The sequence below is a fragment of the Coenobita brevimanus genome, chromosome 28 (assembly GCF_032717465.1).
Source record: "Coenobita brevimanus isolate Jiangsu-jjx chromosome 28, ASM3271746v2, whole genome shotgun sequence".
Taxonomy (NCBI): Eukaryota; Metazoa; Arthropoda; class Malacostraca; order Decapoda; family Coenobitidae; genus Coenobita; species Coenobita brevimanus.
The window spans coordinates 36,718,396-36,740,906 of record NC_136981.1 but is presented as its reverse complement, the minus strand read 5'-3'; the positions used below and the strand labels follow the sequence as shown (position 1 = coordinate 36,740,906).

Below are 22,511 nucleotides of genomic sequence, written 5' to 3'. Positions count from 1 at the left end.
AATATCATCTCGTTTCTTTCACTTTCCTTGCTTCTGGATTTGATGTTACCCCACCTGAGGTTGATATAAAGTAAGGATCATGATGATGATGATGATGATCTCAATCAACTTTAGCTTTATTTAAAAAAAATCTATGGTACAATACTCCTTTATTTACAAAACACATAAAAATACAGGAACTTTATGGATGCACTGGGCAAACATCTCACTGTGTAGTGTCAGGCCAAATGTCCAGAAGAGGTGTCAGATGATGTCCTCTGCTCAGCCCGATCCATTTTGCGAATCATACTACCAGCCCAGTCCAGGCCAAACCTCTGAAGGACCTCAGCAATGTCTGGAATGGAGGTAATGGACTCAGACGACCCCTTCTCCCCAGCAGCCCTCTCCACAGCTAGCCTGGGCATTGCTGGGGTGAGAGGGGCAACGGGAATTAAGGGGGAGTGACTGCGGTCTGGTGGAGGCGAGGTACAACTACTATGGTGGGGAGGGGATGAGCTGCTGTAGGCAGTGTGTCGCTGCTGTGACTGCTCCAAAGAAGATGTGAGAGTGCTTTCGCCAACTGAGTGTCTGGATGTGTCTCCTGCATGATCAACAGTTCTATTCTCCAAGCTACTTTCTGCAATCTTCTCATGTCTACTGCGATGATCAGTTCCATGACTAATACAAGTGATGTCACTCATTATCCCAGCTTTCTCATCTGATATACTGGTATGCACAGTATCATCGACAGAACTTGACACAGGGTGCCTCTTCCCTGTCCTTGCTTTCTCCAAGCTCGATGTTGCTGCCTCAGGTAAGAGCACTGGAGAATGGTGCCCATTGTGGTTTGCTTTAACTCTTTGATCATCTCTCTTCCCTTTTGTTCCTTCCTTTTCAGCATACTCTTGATGTTTATTCTTGTAATTTATAGTTAAGTGTTTGTGGCGACGTAAATACTTTCTTCTAGACAGTGACATTCTCAGTTCTTCTTCAGAGGATGTCTCAGCCTGCAATCTGACTAATGGGAAGACCTGTGGTGGTGGTGCTGTGTGCCCACGAGCAACAGAAACATCACTTGAGTCCCCCAGTGAAGACTCGTATTCCCTGGAGGGAGTATGGTAATCTGCTGATCCACTTGGACTAATGTGGCTTTCAGTCAGATCTGACATAACTTCATGTATAGTGCTCAATCTCCTGCCTCCGATGCTGTGGAATGACAAGTACATCCTTAATTATGAGGTTCATTACACAGCTAACAAACATGCCATGTAACTGATATGACCCTTTTGATACACTGTAATTACAGGTCACCGAATCTGCATGACAGAAAGAATCCTAAGTGTGAAGGGACTGTGTACAAGGACATTCATCCATCCATCCTTTATCCAATCCTGTGTTGGCCCATGAGAAGTGTAGGAGCCCAAGGCTAGGTAAGATTGTCCTGACACTTAAGATAGTGACCAGTCTCACTCATCCCTGAGTGACATTACATGTGCAATAAACCCCAATCACCCCTTGGATATGAACCTGCCCAGGCTCAATCTGACTGGAGCGCCTTTATTACCCAATGAGCCACTGGGAACTATAATTTGGTCGTATGGTTACCACCTAGCAAAGTAAATGGTTTCCTGGTGTCCAGGAAACCATCTCGCTTGTCACTCAGTGTAGAGTCACCCATAGACAGAAGGAAGGAGGAAAAAATGAAGGAAGGAAAGACAGAGCTATAGTACTCAAGAAAATTAGAACTTGGATATAAAATTGGCAATCTTTGTGCAACTTCCACATTCACACCTCTGTATCATACCAAGACCTTCAGAGCAAAAGCCACCTTCCTTCCCTGTGTAACTGTACTTTCCGCTTCCTTCTTACATTTACTTTTTTTTTTTTTTTTTAACCACTTAAACTCCCCCATCAATCTGTCTCCATTCACCTGCACATCACTGAGAGTCATCTTCACTCTCAACAACCATCAATTACTTTTATCTGCATTTACTGGTACTTTCCAACAATATTTTCAGGACTTACACTATTAACCACTGTACATTCATCTCTAAACAAATAAAAATGTTAAAATTTCTTACTTAGCTATCTTACCTTAGTGGCATTTTTCTAGTTAGAGATGCCTCAGTGGTGGTGATAAGGTTGTCAGGAGGTAAAGGAGACATCCTGGACAAGGCATCTGGCTCCAGCAGTGATGAGCTCTTGTCTAATTCTTCGCCCTCTTTCTCCTTCAGGTTCTGCGTTACTCTTTGCAATGCGTTCAGAACATCTTGAATTTGCTGATGCATCACATAACTCTCGTCCTTCCTATCACTGCTATGTGATGACAACACTGGGCTCACTTCACTGGATGCTGACTCTGTTTTTTCTTTACTGTGAAGATGGAGTTGTTTGAAAGGTGATTCAGAACCAATGTTACGCGGTGATGAGGATAAATGTTCTGGGTATGGTCTGATGCCAACATCTCTGCCACTATCACTGCTATTGTTTGTGCTAATTACGTCCTCCGATGTAGATAAACTGCTTAATTTTACAGGAACTTGATCTATGTCAGTGTAGATGGAGGTGAGACATGAGTCGGGTGTGGTGATACTGGCAGGTGGTGAGGGTGTTACTGTGGACTCTACAGCATCCAGCTCTAGATAGTCTACAAGTGATGACAGAGAAGGAACGCTAAGACCTGAACCCTCTACTGTCGATGCAGAAATGTTCTCAAGTTCCTCTCCCTTTGTATGCAGTAACTTTTGCAGGTAATACTGTAACAATATCCTCTTCTGCATTTCATATTTTTTCTTCCTCTTGATAGGTCTTTGTCCACTGCCTTCTCCCTTCAGCTTCTGGAAATATGTACTAGGGGAGCTACTCACATCACTGGTTTGCTGCCTTGCTGTGTTTGACATGGAATCAATAAGTTGCTGCACCTTCTTTCTCTGTTCTTGGATCCTTTGTAATTTCTGCTGTAGCTCTCGAGAAGAAAATTTGTCCACTGGAAGTGATGAAGGTGGACTTATGTAATCTGTGCTGGATGCCCCTGAGGATGACTGAGGAACAGGAGATGCAGGCCTTGGAAAGCATTCATCAGTTGGTGTAACTGTCTTCAATGTACTCCCACTTCCTGCGCTCAGCTCAATCTTGATGTGAATATCATCCGAACTGGACTCCTGGAAGGTTTCATCTTCGCTGCCTGTCAGTGCTGTGTGGTGAGTAGTGGTGTACTTGCCTTGGCCATACTGAGGCAGGCGATCCACCGGTACTGTCTCTGCTAAGTGAATGTCATCACTCAGATCCTGCCTGCCTACATTCTCATCTTGTGCAAACTCTCTTCTGGATGGTAAAGACGAAGGTGGGCTCATGTATTCAGTACTTCCCAGTCCAGAACTTGAGCCCTCTTGGATGACAGGCACACTGGAAGAGGACAGCATATCATCATCAGATGTAGTTGGCATCCCTCCTTTTCTTTCTTCTCTCCTCACACCTGACCCATCCTGCTGGTACCTGGGGTGCTCATCAACAGGTACAGTCTCAGCCAAATGTGGGACCACTGGTTCAGTAAATCTTTGGCCATCTTGAGATACCTCGGTTTCAGGCTGACGAGTGTCCCTCTCACCTTCCTCTACTGATGCCTCTTCCTCTGGAACTGGGCTGTATATTTCCTGCAGGAGTTGATCCCTTCGTCTCTTCATTTGCTCAAGGAACGAGGTCAAGTCATGAACTTTTGTGTCAGGCATCTGGCCTTCAGTTTCTATTGCTGATGAATCAATGGTTTCTGCAAAGACAAACATGGTTTTTAAATTAACAGATACTGTAGCAACATGCATAAAAACAAGCTGATGCAAGGATGAAGGCACTTGAAGGCAGCTATGTCAAGCTTACCGATGTCAAGCGAGTCCAGGAGTTTGCTAACTGTCCAACAAATACTCACTGTTCAAAATAAAACTCCTATTTAGTAAACTGTCTTACTGAATTTTATGAGCATCATCATCAATCATCATCATCATCCTAACCCTAGTTCTATCTACCTATAACCAGACACCATGATCCCGTAAGGAGTGGCCGTTTGTCTTTGAGTTAGTTGTTTTACAGGGAGGGGCACTAACCCTTCAACAACCCACTTGTTGACACGTAGGGTACCCATATGTGTTGGTTATATGGTTACCACCCAGCATTTTAAATGGTTTTCTGGCTTACAGGAAACCATTAGGTTTCTCACTCAATGTAATGCCACCTGAAAAGGAAAGAAGAGTAATAAAAAGTGACAGGAAAGATGGGAGAAATAAGAAGACAGGAGGGCAAACACAGAAAAAGAATTAAAAAGGTGAAGGATGAAGTAGGCAGCACTACATCAAGTGAGTGGATGATGGTCGCCATCAACTAACTCTATTTACCATTAAAAAAAATATATAGCTGGTAAGATCCACACAAGGAAAACACAAACACACACACACACACACACACACAAACGTAGAACTATCATCAAAGTGCTTCACAAAATGGTCTATACATGGACTATTAACCACTGTAATGCAGGATGTCTCATACTAGAGCTATGTATCTTAATCTGGCAACAGACACTTTCATTAGGCTGACAGAGACCACTACCCATCTATGGACCATCAGTATTTTCATCTGGATACCATCATCCATCCATCCAATATCTAATCCTTTTTTGTCCTGTCAGAAGCAAATGAGCCTGCAGCTAAGCTTCTCAGTCCTGACATTTAAGGTAACGGTGACCAGCCTCACTTTCCCCTGAGTGGCATTATGTGAGCAATAAATTCCAACCACCCACTGGATATAAACCCTTACAGGCTCAGTCTACTTCATCAATCAACATGACAGATAAAGTAAACCCTGCTTCTGGAGCCCTGCTGACCAAATCACAAGATATGGAGCTAAAACTTTGCAGAACTTACTTCAATGTTCAACAGAATCTGTGAGGAAAAGAGAGAGAGAGAGAGAGAGAGGTGAGGCATATTTCCAAAGTTGCTACAAATCACAAAATTTCCTGAATTTCAAAATTATGCCAACCTGAAATCTCACAATCAAGTGTTAACATGGGCACTAACTCACCTTCATGCAATTTTCTTATAGCCTCTGTAATCAATTTCATATCATAAACAGCACATAACTGTCCAATTTTCTTATTTGAACCACACTACTCTCACTTTCCTTTTTTTTTTTTTTACACGTCCAACTCTGGCCAAAGGCTTCAGGGCCTATTTCTCGGGGGCTGACCTATCCCAAGGCCCAGTAGTCCTCCTACACCTCCACGTCACCACTTCAGCGCTAACACCCACCATCCATACTGAATACATGCTAGGGCTGTCTCATACAGGACTGGTGTATTGGTATTAGCAGGGGTATTTTTATAACATGTCGGCGGGTCATCTGGCAGATCAGGAAAGTCTGCTTTTAGGAAATTCAAATCCTTAAACTGTTCCCTGCCCCAGCCGGGATTTGATCCTGGGTCCATAAGGACTGCAGGCCGCCTCTCTACCAATTCAGCCACCGCCTCCCCCATCTATATATTCTCTCAGAGCACCAAGGTACTGTACTTAAACTTTACCAGAAATGCAAGTCTCCCTCCCTCCCTCTAAGGCAATTTCTATCTCAATAATCATCACTTCACTCTTAGTTACATTAACTGTTACATCTTGTGACTTAGAACATTTACAAAGCTCTGAACCAGTCTGCAAAGATCCTGCATATTACTGGAACATCCACATATATTACTCTGGAAATATTTCCTCCTTCTCCACTCACTGCAAACTTTACTCTTCTAACTCTTGTTTTAACTTCTGTCATAAACCCATCCATTTTTACAGTATAAAGACCAAGATTTAGGAACCACAGACAAACATGTACAAGTATTGCTCTGACATCAATCATGAACCACTGACTCAAACATCCATTTACCATAACACATGCTTTGATGCCCTCACAAAAACTACGGTATTTACAGAATTATATAACTTACCTCTGTACCTCCTTCTATAACCCCTCTCTGTTCATTTGATACAACTTTTCCAGAGCCATAAATGCCATTACTATCAAACAGTCCACACATGTTATCTCCACTATCTGTTACTGCACAGATCTGATCCATACATCCCTTACCACTACTCAACACTCGTTCAAAATCTCTCTGATACCTGTCTTACCTTCTTTACCAATTCACTTCCATATATCTTTCCTACATGCACATGGCAGACTTATTCCATGATGATTTTTGCACCCACTCTGATCACCTATATATATGCACTCACTCTGGTTATCTTTACATACCTCGCTGCCATCACAGTGTATTCCCACTCCCCACAAATATAGCTCCACTCATTCAGGCTTCACAACCGATTTCCCATAAACACTTCACAGCAGTTTCGTCTCTACATATTTCTTCTCCACAGACCACATCAACCCATGCTTGTCTGCATTATATAAACTAGTAGTGTATCAACATAACATTACTCATGAATTAATAAAAACAATACCAACCCAATCCATCTGAGGTGTCTGGTGACAGGTGCAGGGGTAGCTCTGGTGTGGAAGGCTGAGGCTCCTTAAGAACTTGCTCTACTGCTCGTTCCATTTGCCGTTGCTCCTTCTCGCGCTTCTCGTTCATCTCCAGCACCTGTGACAAATGACCCACATGTCTCAGTACAACAATATCTCTTATGTACCCACTCAGTCCAATAACATATTATCTTAACTCTAACTAATGGTACTGGAGAGAGATGCCTCCATGTGGTGGCACCGATATGACTGAGAAAATTTTCTGCCCAGTTATGCAAACATCCCTCAATTCCCTCCTTATTCCCCAGAAGGAAGATGATGGACTGCATAAAAAGGGCAACTTCAGCATGTGGTCCACCAACTTCAGTCCAGATGAACTTGAAACTGTCACCACTACTATTACAGCATTACTATTCTGGGTAATTATAAACAACTTAGCAAACACCCCTATGCTGAACAGATTAGTGAAGGCAAAATCTAACACCTAAGGATGAAAAACTCTAAGATGAAAAAAACTGTGGATAGCAAAAATAAAAATAAAAATATATTATCGTAGTGATAAGGACTAATTTTCCAGCATATCGTCACGCTATCACATTACTTTTATTACAGTGTTTCTATTCACTTCTGCCCTACTAAATCCTCCTGCCAGTGAAAATTTGGTTCATAAGAATAGCAGCACAAATTACTGAAGGAAGGAACAGGGGATGTGATGACAGTATATAATGAGGCAGATATGTATTCTTCTTATTCCTGCAAAATTAAATCCTCCTGGCAATGAAAATTTTAATCATGAGAAAAGTAGTGGAAGTTACTAAAGAAAGGAGGGTAGGATGTGATGGTAATATATGAGAATGAGTTGAGAGATAGTGGATGAATTAGGAAGGAGTGACACATGAAAGGTCAGGAACAAGCACATAGGGTCAGAGTTATGAGGGAGTTTGTTGATGAACAGTGAACAGCAATAAAGAATATTCATTCATTCATCATCCAATCCTATGTTACCCCATTAGGAGCATAGGAGCCCGGGGCTAGGCAAGTTGGCCCTGACATTTAAGATGAGAGTGACCAACCTCACTCATCTCTGGGTGACATTACATAAGCAATAAACCCCAACCACCCCCTGGATATAAACCTTCACCAGCTCAATCCGATTGGAGTTCCGTAATTATCCACTAAACCACCAGGCGCCAAAATTTGGTTATATGGTTACCACCCAGCATAGTAAATGGTTTCCTGGTGTACAGGAAATCATCTGGCTTGTCACTCAGTGTAGAGTCACCCACAGGCAGAAGGAAGAGGAAAGAATGAAGGAAAGAAAGACAGAAGAGGGAGCGTAAAGTCACCCATAGGCAGAAGAATGAGGAAAGAATGAAGGAAAGAAAGACAGAAGAGGATGGAAGGAAAGAAGGATGGAGGAGAGGAAAGGGCAGACACCTGAGAGCAGCACTACATCGGGTCAGTGGATGGTGAGCGTCCCCACCTACCACATCATATAATGATTTTAAAAGCATAAAGTCAGAGTACAAGTATGTCATGTTTAAGTTTTAGACAGTGAAGGTGGCTCTGATTAACTACTGCAAATGCACCCTGTAGCTTCTGAAATGTGGAATAGAGAACACATGGCAAGGAGAGTGCTTGTGATGGGGGGACCAGAATGGACATCTGATTAAATGTTTGCCACAGTTTGGGTTAATACCATAGATCCAGGGCAAACATACTGCAAGATATGTATACTATCCACTGAGTCACTGCAGCTCATAGCAGTATACACTGGTGCTGCAAATGATGCAACTGGTCATTCTGAAGAGCTAGGGGTAAATACTAATGGACTGTAGCTGAAGGATACATGTCACGAGAGAATTAGGTATTGCCAATCGTGATTCACTATCCAAGCCTTTTCTGCCCCCATCAGGGTATAAGGGCCCAGGCATCTTTATCTCTTTTCTATCGCTACTTTAATGGTCACTGCTCCTCTGAACTGTCTGCTTGCATTCCTCCACCTCTACGACGGGCGCGTAGCACCCGTCTGGCAGCAAACTCTCATCCTTTTTCTGTCCAACTCTCAAATGCAAGAGTTAACCGTTACTCCCAGTCTTTCATTTATGCAACAGGTCAGCTCTGGAACTGTCTCCCTCTGTCTGTATTTCCTGCTGCCTATGATCTCCAGTCTTTCAAACGCAGTGTGTCCAGGCATCTCAAAATGATCGGATCTTGAATTTGGCTCTATATTGTATTTTGTTTTTCTCTTGGAGGGAACTGTTACTGCGGGCTCATGGCCTTTGGTTCCTTCTTCCTCTAAAAAAAAAAAAAAAAAAAAAAAAAAAAAAAAAAAAAAAAAAAACCCTGGCTATTTAGTCCCAACATTAATGGTGAGGGTGGTCACCCTCACTCACTGAGTGGCATTACATGAACAATAAATCTCAACCACCCCTTGGATGTACACTAACATGAGACCCATCTAGTTGGAGTGCCTTAACTCACTACACCATCAGGCATCATCTGGTTAAATAATGTTATTACCCATCACAGTAAATGGTTTCTCAGATACAGTAAATCATCTGGCTTGTCACTCTGTGTCAAGTCACCTGAAGGCAGCAATACACTAAGCAAGTGGATGGTGTTTGCAAAGCCTAACATGGGAAAAAAAAAAAAAAAATGTGCAGATGGTTTTGCTAGTGAGGTGGAACCAATATTCCAAAGGCCTAAATGATATGTGGCTGACGAAACACCCCATTTCAGTAAGCATACTGTTTATTAGTTATCCTTCTTTTATACTTTTAATTTCTTGTGTCTGGATCCTACCTCACACCATCTTTTAGGAGGGAATAAAGGATGAAGTAGTGGTGATGAGCATAAATATTAGCTCTTCCTAATGTCATCCAAGACTGTAACAGCATGATTTTTGTTGTTGCTGAGCTACCCCAGTCTTTGGACTGAGCATACCCATTAACCACTGGCATGCAATTGTCCTTGCAGGGCTATCCTATGCAGTGAACTAATGTTCCCATGCAGCTGACAATGCCTTTCACTGCAAGGTGCAGGGATTAGTGTGAAGGTTTGGTTCCTGGGTGGATACTGCCATTGCATCTCCACCCAGTTAACAAGGGCACCACAGTAGGCTCCACATCACCCAATTAGCTGGCTATATGGTCACCAACCAATGCTGTAAATGGTTTCCTGAGTTACAGGAAACAATTAAGCTTGTCACTCAGTGCAGAGTCACCTGAAGTAAAGAGAAGAGTAATAAACAATAGCAGGAAGGATGAAACAGAAAGAGAGGAAGACACACACAGAAAATGAGTGACAGACACATAGGAAGAAATAGGAGGCATTACAACATATGAATGTATGATAGGTGCCTTCATTTACCACCAACAGTATGACAGCAGGAGTTGCAATCCCAGGCCCATCTGAATGTGAGCATGATGGACTGAAGCGCCCTTTTCTGCAGTTGACAATCCTCTCTTCAGGGGACAGGGAGGGAACTGAGGGATACTTGTACAACCAAGCAGTTCCACAACCTGGTTATATTGGTACCACATGAAGGCATCCATCTCCAGCACCTCCCTACAAGTATATGGCAATTACATACACTCAGAGCAATGACATTCATAGTCCCGCAAAACATGTACACCTTCAGCTGTTCTGTTCCACTACCATGATGCTACAGTGATTAGGAAAGTAGCCTAGTCAGATTATACACCACACATCTGCAGGTATTACTGTGCCAACCCTCACCATCAGTTAAATACTACTCTATAGTATCTCTGGTAAGAGAACACTGAACTTACTGATAAGGGATGTGGATTGAGGAAGGTTGACAGGTTGTGTTTTTGTTGTGCGTGGTCCAGCCCAGTGATGAGACGGTCAGCCAATCGAACCACCCGCTCCCTGCCCAGCGCCTCCTGACCACGCTCTTCTCTCTTTCGAGCCTCCTCCTCCCTTGCTTTCCTTTTGGCTGCCTCATTCTCAGCCATAACTGCCATCTCCCTCTCTGCAGCCACCCTTCCATCAGGCTGCAGTACAAAACATCAGTTAGTTTGTGTTCCCATTATCACACAGCAATAAAGAAGGCAGTAGGGGAATGCAAGATAAAAATGGTAGATTACTAGTGGAGAAGGGAGAAAAAGTGAGCAGATGAAGACAACAATTTAAGGAATTTTTGAACACAGAGAATGAAAGTAATGTGAGTATACGTGGCTGGGCAATGGCTGGGAGAAAGAGGGAGGTGAGAAGGGAGGAAGAGATCAGTAGGATGGAAGTAGCAGAAGAAATTAAGAGAGTCAAAATGGAGAAAGCCCCAGGAATTGATGGAGTGTGTAGTGAAATGCTGAAGCATGGGGGAAAGACAGGGATGGGATGGATATGGAAGACGTGCAGATTGGCTTGGGAGGAAGGTGGAGTCTTGGAAGATTGGAAGTCAGGTATAATTATTCCCCAGTACAGAGGAAAAGGGGAAAAGAAGTGTGTGGTAATCACAGGGGCATTTGATTGGTGTAATTAAGAAAGTACATGGTAGGATACTTACTGACAGAGTTAGGGAAATAATACGGGAATTAGTTGGAGAAGAACATGAAGGTTTTGGGAAGGGAAGAGGTTGTGTGGATCAGATATTCATCCTTAGGTCTTCCATGGGAAAGTTTCTAAAGAAGGGAAAGAAGTTGTATGAAGCCTTCATGGATTGGGAAAAAGCATATGACAGGGTGGATGGACAGGGAATGTGGATAATATTAAAAATATATAGAGTACATGGGAAGCTGTTGAGTTCTGTGAAGAGTACTATATGTATGAGGGTGCTAAGGTTGCAGTGTTTTTTTTTTTTTTTTTTTTTTTTAACATGTCCGCCTCTGGGCAAAGGCTTCGGGGCCTATTCCCAAGTCCGAGTAGTCCTCCTTGGGGACCAGTAGTCCTCCTATATCTCTACATGTCACTTAGTGAATTTTTCTATCTAAATGTTGGATTGAAAGAGGGATGTGTCATGTCTCCATGGCTGTTCAATCTATATATTGATGGGGTTTTAAAAGAGATACAAGGTACAGCAGTGGATGTTGGAGCAACCCTAATGAGAAGGGGGAGCATTTGGAAACAACCTGTTTTGTTGCTTGTAGATGATACTGTATTGTTAAGTGATGACGAAGGGAAACTGCAAGGCTTGGTGAATGAGTTTGGAAGAATGTGTAAGAAACGGAATCTAAAGGTGAATGTAGGGAAGAGTAAAGTTATGGTTATCGAGAGAAATGAGGTCACTGAATGAACAGCAGGTTGGATGAGGAGGAAATGGAAAATATGAGTGTAATTAAGTAACTGGGTAGTGTGATGAGTAAAGGAGGTTTGGCGGATGAAGAGCTTGAAAGAGTACAACAGGGAAGAAAGGCTGCTGGTTCTTTGAAATCAGAGATAAGAAATAGGGAAGTGGGCAAGGAAATAAAAAAGATGATGCATGACAGTATTGTGGTACCAGCTCTAGAGTATGGAAGTAAAGCTTGGACCTTGTTGGAAGGACACAAGTCACGAGTGACAGCAGCATGTGGAGTTACATGGAGAGACAGACTGACAAATAAGGAAGTGAAGGAGAGTTGTGCTGTGGATGCAGATGTGATGGAAAGCCTTGGGGGAAATACAATGAGGTGGTTTGATCATGTAGAGAGGATGGAGAGTGAAAGACTAACTAAGAGAGTGTGTGTGAGTGTGGTGGAGGGGGGTAGAGGGAGAAGGAAACCGAGGATGAGATGGAGGAATGGACTGGTGAGGTATACGAGAGAAAGGGTGTGAGCTGGGGGGAGGGCAGCGAAATGGCAGGGGACAGGGCAACATGGAGGTGATTTGATTGTGGCCACCCCTTGTGGGATTAAGGTATCTAGCAATACTGTAGATAGATAGAAAAAGACCATACCGATTTACATACTGCACATTCATCCTACTGGGCACCCTTCCCATTAATCCATCATCCATTTCTTTACTGCACCATTGAAAGCACAGGGACCCAGGATTATTTACTCAGTACATTTACAGCAGGCATAACTACTCATTAACCCTTAAGTGGCATTATGTGAGCAGTTAACTCCAGCCACCACTCAGATGTAAACCCTTATAACCCACTAGAACACCAGATGTCTACTTGGTTACATGTTTATCATCCAGCATAATGAATGGTTTCCTGAGTTATTTAGCTTGTCATTCAGTGTAGATTCACATGAAGGCAGCACTTCATCAAGTGAGTGGATGGTGAGTTCCCCCTACTCACTCTTTATAATGGGGAAAAAAAAAAAAAAAAAAAAAAAAAAAAAGTATATTCTCATTCCGCAAGATAACTGTGCTCAGGAGTGGTTGGAAAATATAGCTACTGGTATCTGTAAGACAAGGTATGAATGAGGTTAGTGAGAGGGATATACAGTACAATCATTAATCCTGACAGCATGGTCAAGGTCTCCAAACATAAATACCCAGGATACATAAATGTAGTACTGTATGCTGCATCCGAAGCTAAGACAAACGGTGTGTAGTGGAGAACCCTGATGTGTATGGTGGTGGTAGTAGAGATAATGATTGGGGCTGCTAATTATTCACTGAAATGGCAAAACAACTGTGATGTATGGATGCAAGAAGTGTGGCTAGATCCCTGCTACACACTGATGCTGTCCCAGGATCAAACATGCCATAATGTACATTCTATATACAGTACACAGTACAGAACATACCGCACTTGACCATATTTCCTTTTCTACCCTCACGTTCCTGGGAATGTATGTAGAGGTGGTAAATGTGCCTGCTTCATGGAACTGCACCCGTGGAACCTTCATCTCAGCTTCAGGTCTGCAAATGTGGAATATATACTAAGATCAATATTTTAATAGGATCACAAATAACTTTGTTCAACAGTAAATGGAAAAACAAAGCTAAAAGTTGAATGAGTGGATAAGTAAAGTTTTATAGTACTGTAGTGGTAGGGGGGCACTCACCATTCACTCACTTGATGTACTGCAGCTCTCGGGTGACTGCCCTTTCCTCTCTTCCTTCCTTCTTTCCTTCCATCCTCTTATGCCATTTTTCCTTCATTCTTTCCTCTTCCTTATGCCTACAGGTGACTCTACACTCTCTCTTCTGTCTTTTTCTTCCTTCATTCTTTCCTCTTCCATCTGCCTATAGGTGACTCTACACTGAGTGTCAAGCCAAATAGTTCCCTGTACTCCAGGAAACCATATGCTACCTTGGGCGGTAACCATATAACCAAATTATGGCACCTGGTGGTTTAGTGGGTAATTAAGGCACTCTAATCAGATTGAGCCTATGCAGGTTTATATCCAAGATGTGGTTGGGGTTTATTGCTCACATAATGCCACTCAGGGATGAGTGAGGCTGGTCACTCTCATCTTAAATATCAGGACCAACTTGCCTAGCCCTAGCCTATGCTCCTCATGGGTCAACACAGGATTATCCATCCATCATCCAATCCTATGTTGCCCCATGAGGAGCTTAGGAGCCCAGGGTTAGGCAAGTTGGTCCTGACATTTAAGATGACAGGGAACAGCCTCACTCCTGAGAGGCATTATATGTGCAATAAACCCCAGCCACCCCTTGGATACAAACTTACACAGGCTCAATCCAATTGGAGTGCCTTAATTACCCACTAAACCACCAGGCACCATAATTTGGTTATATGGTTACCACCCAGCATAGGAAATGGTTTCCTGGAGTACAGGAAACCATTTGGCTTGTCACTCGATGTAGAGCCACCAACAGGCAGAAGGAAGACGAAAGAATGAAGGAGAGAAAGACAGAAAATGAAGTGTAAAGTCACCCACAGGCAGAAGGATGAGGAACGAATGAAGGAAAGAAAGACAGAAGAGGACAAAAGGAAGAGACACCCAAAGCAGCACGACATCGAGTGAGTGGATGGTGAGCGCCCCAACTTAAATGATGTTTATGTTTTATGTGGTAGTAAAGGACAATGATAAAGCTCTACTTCCTCTCCTTACCCCCTGAGGAAGGGGGGAAAGAATACTTCCCCAGCTGCCCTGATTGTCATAAGAGGTGACAAAAAGGAGCCTTTCGGTCTTCAGTCTTTCTCTCCTTACTGTCCTCTTTTGCTCTTGTCCTACCTCTTTTCTTGATATTTGCATGTTTCTTCCAGCCTTTATTTTCCCTCTACTCCTACACTGCCATATAGTCATATTATGACTTGGTGATAATTCTTCATTATTTCTTCTTTCCTTGCCTTAATACAGTACTTCTTTATGACTAGCATCATATTCAAGTGTTCATATATTGCTACAACTCAATATTAATGATTGAGAGACAGCAAGTCTGGGCCAGGTTAGAGTAAAAGCAGCATGGTAAGAATAAGGTGAACATAAAGCACCCTGAATGAAGAGGATAAGCTGTTGCCTATGTTCTGCTGCCATCCACTTCATCCATCTGGCACTATGCATCAGTCACATTAGCCCCTTGAATCCAATTATTTTACATTTATATGAGGGCGCTCACCATCCACTCACTCAATGTAGTGCTGCTCTCGGGTGGCTGCCATTTCCTCTCTTCCTTCATCTTATGTCCTTCTTTCTTTCTTTCGTCTTCTTTCCTTCATTCTTTCGTCTTCCTTCCGCCTGTGTGTGACTCTACACTGAGTGACAAGCCAAATGGTTTCCTGTACACCAGGAAACCATTTACTATGCTGGGTGGTAACCTTATAACCAAATTATGGCACCTGGTGGTATAGTGGGTAAGTACAGCACTCCAATCGGCTTGAGCCAGTGAAGGTTTATATCCAAGGGATGGTTGGGGTTGATTGCTCATGTAATGCCACTCAGGGATGCGTGAGGCTGGTCACTCTCACCTTAAATGTCAGCACCAACTTGCCTAGCCCCAGGCTCCTACGCTCCTCATGAGGCAACACAGGATTGTATGATGGATGGATGGATGGATATATTATTCTTATTACAGTAGTGACCTGCACATTTTGAATAGTCCCTCAGAGATATCTAAATCATCTGACCATCCATCCATCCATCATCCAATCCTATGTTGTCCAATGAGGAGCGAAGGAACCCAGGGTTTGGTAAGTATCAGGAACAACTTGCCTGACTCCGGGCTCCTACGCTCCTCGTGGGGCAACATAGGATTGGATGATGGATGGTCAGATGATTTTAGTTACTTCTGAGAGACTATTCAAAATGTGGAGGTTAGACATAGCCTTCATTAACCCCATCACAACACGACATATCTTGTAAGCTGAACATAACTTCTTGGTGGTCATGTGATTAAAACAAAAAATGTCTTTGGTTATAAGGGACTTTAAGATAAGCAAAACTGTCTACAGGTGGCATAATGGAAATAAAAAAGTATATATCACTGAACATGTGGGCCTTTAGTATGAAAAAAAATTATCAACATCATCATCATCATCTAATCCTGTGTTGCCCTCTGAGAAGCGGAGAAGCCCGAGGCTGTGCAAGTTGGTCCTGACATTTAAGATGAGAATGACCAGCCTCACACATCCTTCAATGGCATTATGTGAGCAACCATAACCACCCCTTTCATACAAAGTGACACTGGCTCCATCCAGATGGAGAGCCATAATTACCTACTAAACCACCAGGTGCCACAGTTTGGTTAAGTGGTTACCACCCAGCATAATAAATGGTTTCCTGATGTACAGGAATCCATCTGGCTTGTCACTCAATGTAGTCACCCACAGACTGAAAGAAAAGGAAAAAAAGAAACAAGGACATAAGAGGAAGGAAGGAAGGAAAGGAAGAAGAGAAGACAGGGCAGCCACCCAAGAGCAGCAGCACTACATCAACTGAGTGGAAGGTGAGCGCCCCAATCTATCAATAATAAATATAGGGTACAGTACCAGTAACTGGATTTAAAGGCCTTTTAGTTGTAAAAAATTGTCTGGTAGTAACTTGATCAAGACTAAAACTAAATCACTGGAATAAGGGCCTTTACGCTGGCCAATGTACCCACTAGTAGTCAAATTATTGGGGGGGGGGGGGGAAAGTTGCTGGAAATCAGGGTCTTTAAGCTCAACAAAACTCCCCGACAGTGAAACGATTAAAATCAAATATGTCCGTGGAATTCAGAGACATTAATCACTTCACTCTGATGGCGTATTTCTAACTTTCCTCTTGCAACTACCAGTCAACCATGCTCGATTTAGGAGTGACATGTTTTAGAGAAAGGACTGATAGAGACTACTGACTGCTTAATCTAGCCTGAAAATTCTCTCCAAATTATCTGTAAACTAAAAAATGAAACTAAATAATATACTGGTAAACTAAATAAAAAATTAAAAGGTAAAAATACAAACTATAAAATATAAAATAAACTAAATAAACTACAAAATGAAAATGCAAGATGTCACTAGATCCAAGAGGTCAAGCTGAAGAGTACTGTCTAATTATGGCCTGATTAAGACCATACAAACACGGCCAAATCAAAACAAAACATTACTTCACTGGATTAAACAGGTCAACATACATCTTGGGCTGGAATGCTTCTGGCATGGGCAGATTTGCTATCTGTGCCGCCCTCCGCTTCTCCTTAGCCAAAGCCTCTTGCCGCCACCGCTGCACCTGCCCACGCTCATGCTGGAGGTGATTGGCTATTTCCTTTGCCACCTTTCCTGCCTCATACCCTCGCTTCTTTGCTGCCTCTCTGTTCTGCTGTCTTCGCTCCCTTAGTATTTTCTCGACGTCTGGCTACACAACGTACAGATGTATATTACATAAGAGTATTTCCCCGAAAGAATCCACACACACAATTACCAGTATGCTACGGTGCTGTATAAAAATAAAGCAATGCACAAGCATAATAAAATAATGCACTAGTTCCCCTTTTCATTTCCCTCACAAGGCTGATACGCAGTAGATTTTTGGAACACATCTGTACAATATTCAAATACTGTAATAATATGAATTAAGGCAAAACTGATTTAGTACAAAATACTGCATTTTTCTCTTCCTGCTTTGGTTTCATTATACTGTACATTATAGCAGACTGCCATGAATTTCAATCAGTCAACCAGAATGATGCCATAATTCCTCTTAAACTCTACCGTACACTATGATGGTGGGTTCTCTCTCCTAAATAATACATAAAAACCTGGCAGTAGCAATAATAACAGATAAAAGATACCATCACCTAAAGAGGGTTATGAGAAACACTCCTTCACTATGAGACCTATCCACAATTCATCAGCCAATCATGTAGCTACTGATTAAATACAGACTCCAGTGAATGGAGATGGGGCTGAAGTGGCTACGGTACAGTGTGGTCGGAGGAAATTCAGGGAGTCATTGCCCCTCCTGATGCAGAGGGCTCTCCCAAAAAGTTGAGGGATCCTTGTATGTAGCATGTGTTAAGAGTGTAATTATGTATGGCTGTGTGACCTGGGCAGTGACGGAAGAGGATATTCATAGGCTCAAATGTACAAAAATGACAATGATCAGATGGACATGTAGTGCGTCCTTGAATATGAAGCCTGGGCGAGGGGAGCTAGATTTACAACTGAAGAGCTGGGAAGAGGAATGGGACTGGAGTGTATTGCTGTTGTGATGAGGGGGGATAGTTTGAGATGGTTTGGGCATGTGGAGAGGGTGGAGGATGACAACTGGGTGAAGAAGTGTTAATGTGAGAGGTAGCTAGACTGAAAAGACTTGGGGCCACATCATAGAGTGTGACCTCAGGGATAAAGGACTGAATAGGAAGGCTGCCAGAGACTGAGCAGCATTAGGTAACCAAGGCTGATGCATGCAAGTATCTTGGAGTCTTTATAAATGATTTGATATGACAGATATGAATTGTGTGAAAGTGAGACACAAGGCAGAATTAGTAATGGCAGGCCATATGTGATATGGAAGAATGGAACAAAATAATAAATTGGAGAAAGACAGGGAAGATGAAAAGGGAGGAAGGCACTGGAGATTATGACGATGATGATATTACTCAGCTAAACAGAGACCCCTTGCAGTGACTGGTGAAGAGGTTAATCCAACAAGATATCTGTGTTTTACCTCCATCTGAGCCAGTCTGTGTGCATGGCCAATAGCCTGGAGACAATCCTGGTGCTCCTGCTGCAGCTCCTGTACCCTCTTCTCTCTGCCAGCCTCCCATTGCTGCCTTAGATCCTCCCTCAGGACCTCCAGTACACAAGCCTCCTCAGTGTGCACCGCTGTACGCACTCTTCGAGCCTCCTCTTTTGCCTGCGCTCGTACCTGCAAAGAAAAGCATTTTAAAGTGATGGGCCAGAACAGGTTATGCAGTAGTAGTAGTACGGTATTAGTAGTAGCCCCAGGTTCATCAGAAACATGAACCCAAAGGATTGCAGGCTGAAATTATCCACCTGCAGTCCACCACCCTCTTTCAGTTACGGAAAGAGCTAAGGGACCTTTGTATAACCAGGCATTAGAGCCATATGTTTATATTAATGCCACCACATGAAGGCATCCCTCTCAAGCACCCAGGCAGATGTAAACCCAAACCAACAAAGTGTCGGACAAATACTTTCAGGAATATTTTTATACTTAATAGCTATTCTTTAACACATTTCTGACATTTTCAAACTGAACTATGAGCAGTTTTCTCTCTGGCTTTTCCACTGTAAGTGCCTAATTCTGTACTTAATTAATAAGACGATGGGGAGATTCTCATCCTCTTACTCACTTATTATTCAAGGTACTTAACCTGACAACGGTAATTTTACTGTAACTGTGATGGCAGAGGCAGCTATGAGCCAGAAAATTCCCACACCTTCCTTTTTTACTAAATAATAAGGAAATATATGCAACAGAAATGTTACTGAGAAGATCCTCCTAATTTGGTCTGACAACATAAAAAAATATATAAATAGGTACATTAAAAACTTAAGCAAATTAACATATTGAAACTTCAAGCTAATACCATCAAGCCTATACTAAACAAACCTAACGTAGCCTAATCTAACTCAAGCAAACCTAATGCTATTCTCCATCCTTTCCTCCCCCATTGCTCACCATCAATTCCCTCATATTTATATACATGTTCTGCTGGCATTATTATCAATACTGGTACTCAATAACATACTTCACAAAGAACAGTAGTTAAATGGAAGACATCTGATGGGCAAAAGGAAATCTCCTGTTTCCAGGGCTATTCCAAGGCATATATATTCACTTGAGAAATAAAATCCAAATAAAAAAATAAAGATTAGCCAATAACAACACGTGGACTCGAAATACAACAGAATTATAGATTTTGGTGTGACAAACAGCTGGACAGTTAAAACAATTACTTATCAAATTCTGACATCCAAAAAAGGAGGAAGGAACCCACCTGTTGAATCCGAAATATCCTCCATTTTTGCCTCTCATTTCGCAGCGCTTCCTCCAGTTCGTTTGGACTTGGTCTTAGGTGACTAGATACAAACTTTTCACCCATTTTCTCTCATGCTGATAGCTCACTTAACAATAATTCAGCAAGATAAACAGGCACAAACCCCGCTTCCTCGACATTTTATATCGTTTGTTTTGAAACTTTCTGAAGCTTTTTTATGGTTTCACTAAAATTTACGTACTTCACGTGGTTTGACTATCGTACATAAGAATTACAGTACTTGCATGGAGATGCGTTTTATATATATCATCATCATCATCATCATCATCAGCCGTTTGAGTATCCACTGCAGGACCGGCCTCTCCCGACCCGCCGACCGAAGTGGGGACGATACAGCCAATGTATCTTTACCAAGTAAGTGGCTTAGGCTGTCTGGTAGAGACTGTATGTAGGGTGAGAAGTGCTTGTAAGTGTAACTGTAGTGTTGGAGTGGCTTTGGATGTGTATGTAGTCTGTGAACCAAGTGTAATCGGCCCTCGCAAGCCGACTGGGTGCAAGCATACTTTATATATATATATATATATATATATATATATATATATATATATATATATATATATATATATATACATATATATATATATATATATATATACATATATATATATATATATATATATATATATATATATATATATATATATATATATCCCATTGGAGCCCAGCGTCCAGAGTATTGGGCAGAACTGAAATTTTTCAAGTCTTTGTAAACTAGGGAACCCCCGGGTGCGGATGCTCAAAACTTTAGTCCCGGTCGTTGCTCGCCAGCTATGTTCACAATGGCTGCCGTCTGCGATGTTCAAAACAGTTTGGGCGCCATATTGTGACGTCAGCGGGACTATGTCTTGTCGCAACTCCATCAAAATTTACGACTGGTACCGAGCAGTCCTAAAGCCCATTCAGCACGGTCGTAAGGAAGCTTTGAGCCTCTCATCAGCGTTATCTACTCCTCGAAACATTAGTTAAGGTAAGTGTTTGTAATACATTCAAGCATATAGCGGTATTTTATTATGGCAAGGATCACAGGGAACTCTCTCATGCATGATTTGAGCTTGGTTATCGAGTTTTAAGTGACAAGCTATTGAGGCCTCTTATGAATTGTAGATGTGCAGCATAATTTTATCTCGTGAGACTGTGAAAGCCTCCCTATGATGCTACATATTTGCTGTAAGATGTAGGCTACTCATATATTTTCATTAGGTATGGCATGTGAGCTGTTTTGCTTCTACAAATCCTCGTTCTAAGTTAGATGTAGGCAGAATTGGTATTTTTTCCGGTATATTATAGTTTAGGACACAACTGGAATTTCACATTTTAACCTCCATTCTCTAGAGTATGCTTATTGAATTCCAGAGGTGTCCTAAACTGTTAATTTACTTTCTTTTTTTCCTTTAGGGACGTTTCATTAGCTCACAATTTTATTATGACCAGTATGGGCTGTGAAGTGATAGGTTAGGGTCTTTAGGTAAGGATAGGGTAAATGTTTACAAGTGCACCTGCCTCATGGTGATGAATTTGATATAGCTCAATGGGTACATCTTGATGTCTGTGTCAAATTATTCTAATTAATCCATGGCAAAATAAGTCTTTGAGATATTAACAAAAACCCACCACCACTTTGCACTTAGCTTAAAACCTAACCTAACCTACCCTAGTCTAATCAGAAGCCTAACCTAACATTACTTAACTGCACCCCACTGACCTAAAAACAACTTAATTATCACCGTAATCATGAGGCCTTGGCTTGACAACCTCCAAGCAGGTTTGGGGTTTAGGTTAGGTTAGTTAATTTAGGTAGATTAGGTTAGATTGAGACTAAAACAATGTTAGATAGGCCTAATGGTTATTAAAAAATATAAAATCTGTCAACGATTATAAATTAGAAAAGAAAAATATTGCAAAACAGGTCGTAAGGAAAAAATTTCCAGTTTATTGACTAAACTGAATGCTTGAATTTTGTTTTTACGTCCGAAACATCACGTTGAATTCTACTGACAGCATTGACAGGATCAGTAACATACTGCCAAGCTGCCGCCTTCATCCTGACTTATGTTGCGGCACTGTCAAATGAAACTTTTCCCAATATAATGTCTTGCTTCTCTGCAACACTTGTTGCCATAGCCAGCAGCTTTGCACCAGTGAAGTTTGGGCGCCGAGGTCTCTTGGCTTTAGGTTCACCTTCCATTGTGCAGTAGGCTAGTATTAGCAGACAGAGAGGCGTGTGGCGAGTATCTCTGGCAGTGATATTTGTTGTTACCAGCATGCACGTGTTGTTGTCTGTTTAGAAACAACCTCCTTGATTCTCATTGGCTGCCTTTTTTGTTACATTGATTCTCATTGGTTGCGATCAGATCAGCTGGCGAACTGCCTGCCGTCTGCCGCATGATGGGACTAACACATATACCCGACCTACGATTGACCGCTTCTCGTTTGAACATTGGTGGAGGAGGTCAGTCATAAGGCGGGAATAACTTATGACGGGACTAGAGGAGCGACCACCGACGGCGGGACTGAGATATGACCAGTTTTGAGCATCCGGCCCCCGGGTAGGGACCTATGAGCTTCGCGACTATGAGCCGATAGGCGTACCCTCCCAGTGCAATGCCTCGCCCAGCACCCCTGGGATCCAGTGGGTTAAATATATA

General features: G+C 42.3%; 1 protein-coding gene across 1 annotated transcript; it reads right to left on the bottom strand.

Moving 5' to 3' along the window:
• Nucleotides 1-217: 217 nt before the first annotated feature.
• LOC145394731 (uncharacterized) lies at nucleotides 218-19,932 on the bottom strand. The gene is made up of 8 exons (XM_080268513.1): nucleotides 19,807-19,932; nucleotides 18,510-18,710; nucleotides 16,975-17,195; nucleotides 13,194-13,308; nucleotides 10,287-10,511; nucleotides 6,475-6,610; nucleotides 2,074-3,745; nucleotides 218-1,185 (listed from the first exon to the last, which is right to left on the bottom strand). The coding sequence occupies exons 1-8, from the start codon at nucleotides 19,909-19,911 to the stop codon at nucleotides 219-221; spliced, it is 3,642 nt and encodes a 1,213-aa protein (XP_080124639.1). The 5' UTR covers nucleotides 19,912-19,932; the 3' UTR covers nucleotide 218.
• Nucleotides 19,933-22,511: the final 2,579 nt, after the last annotated feature.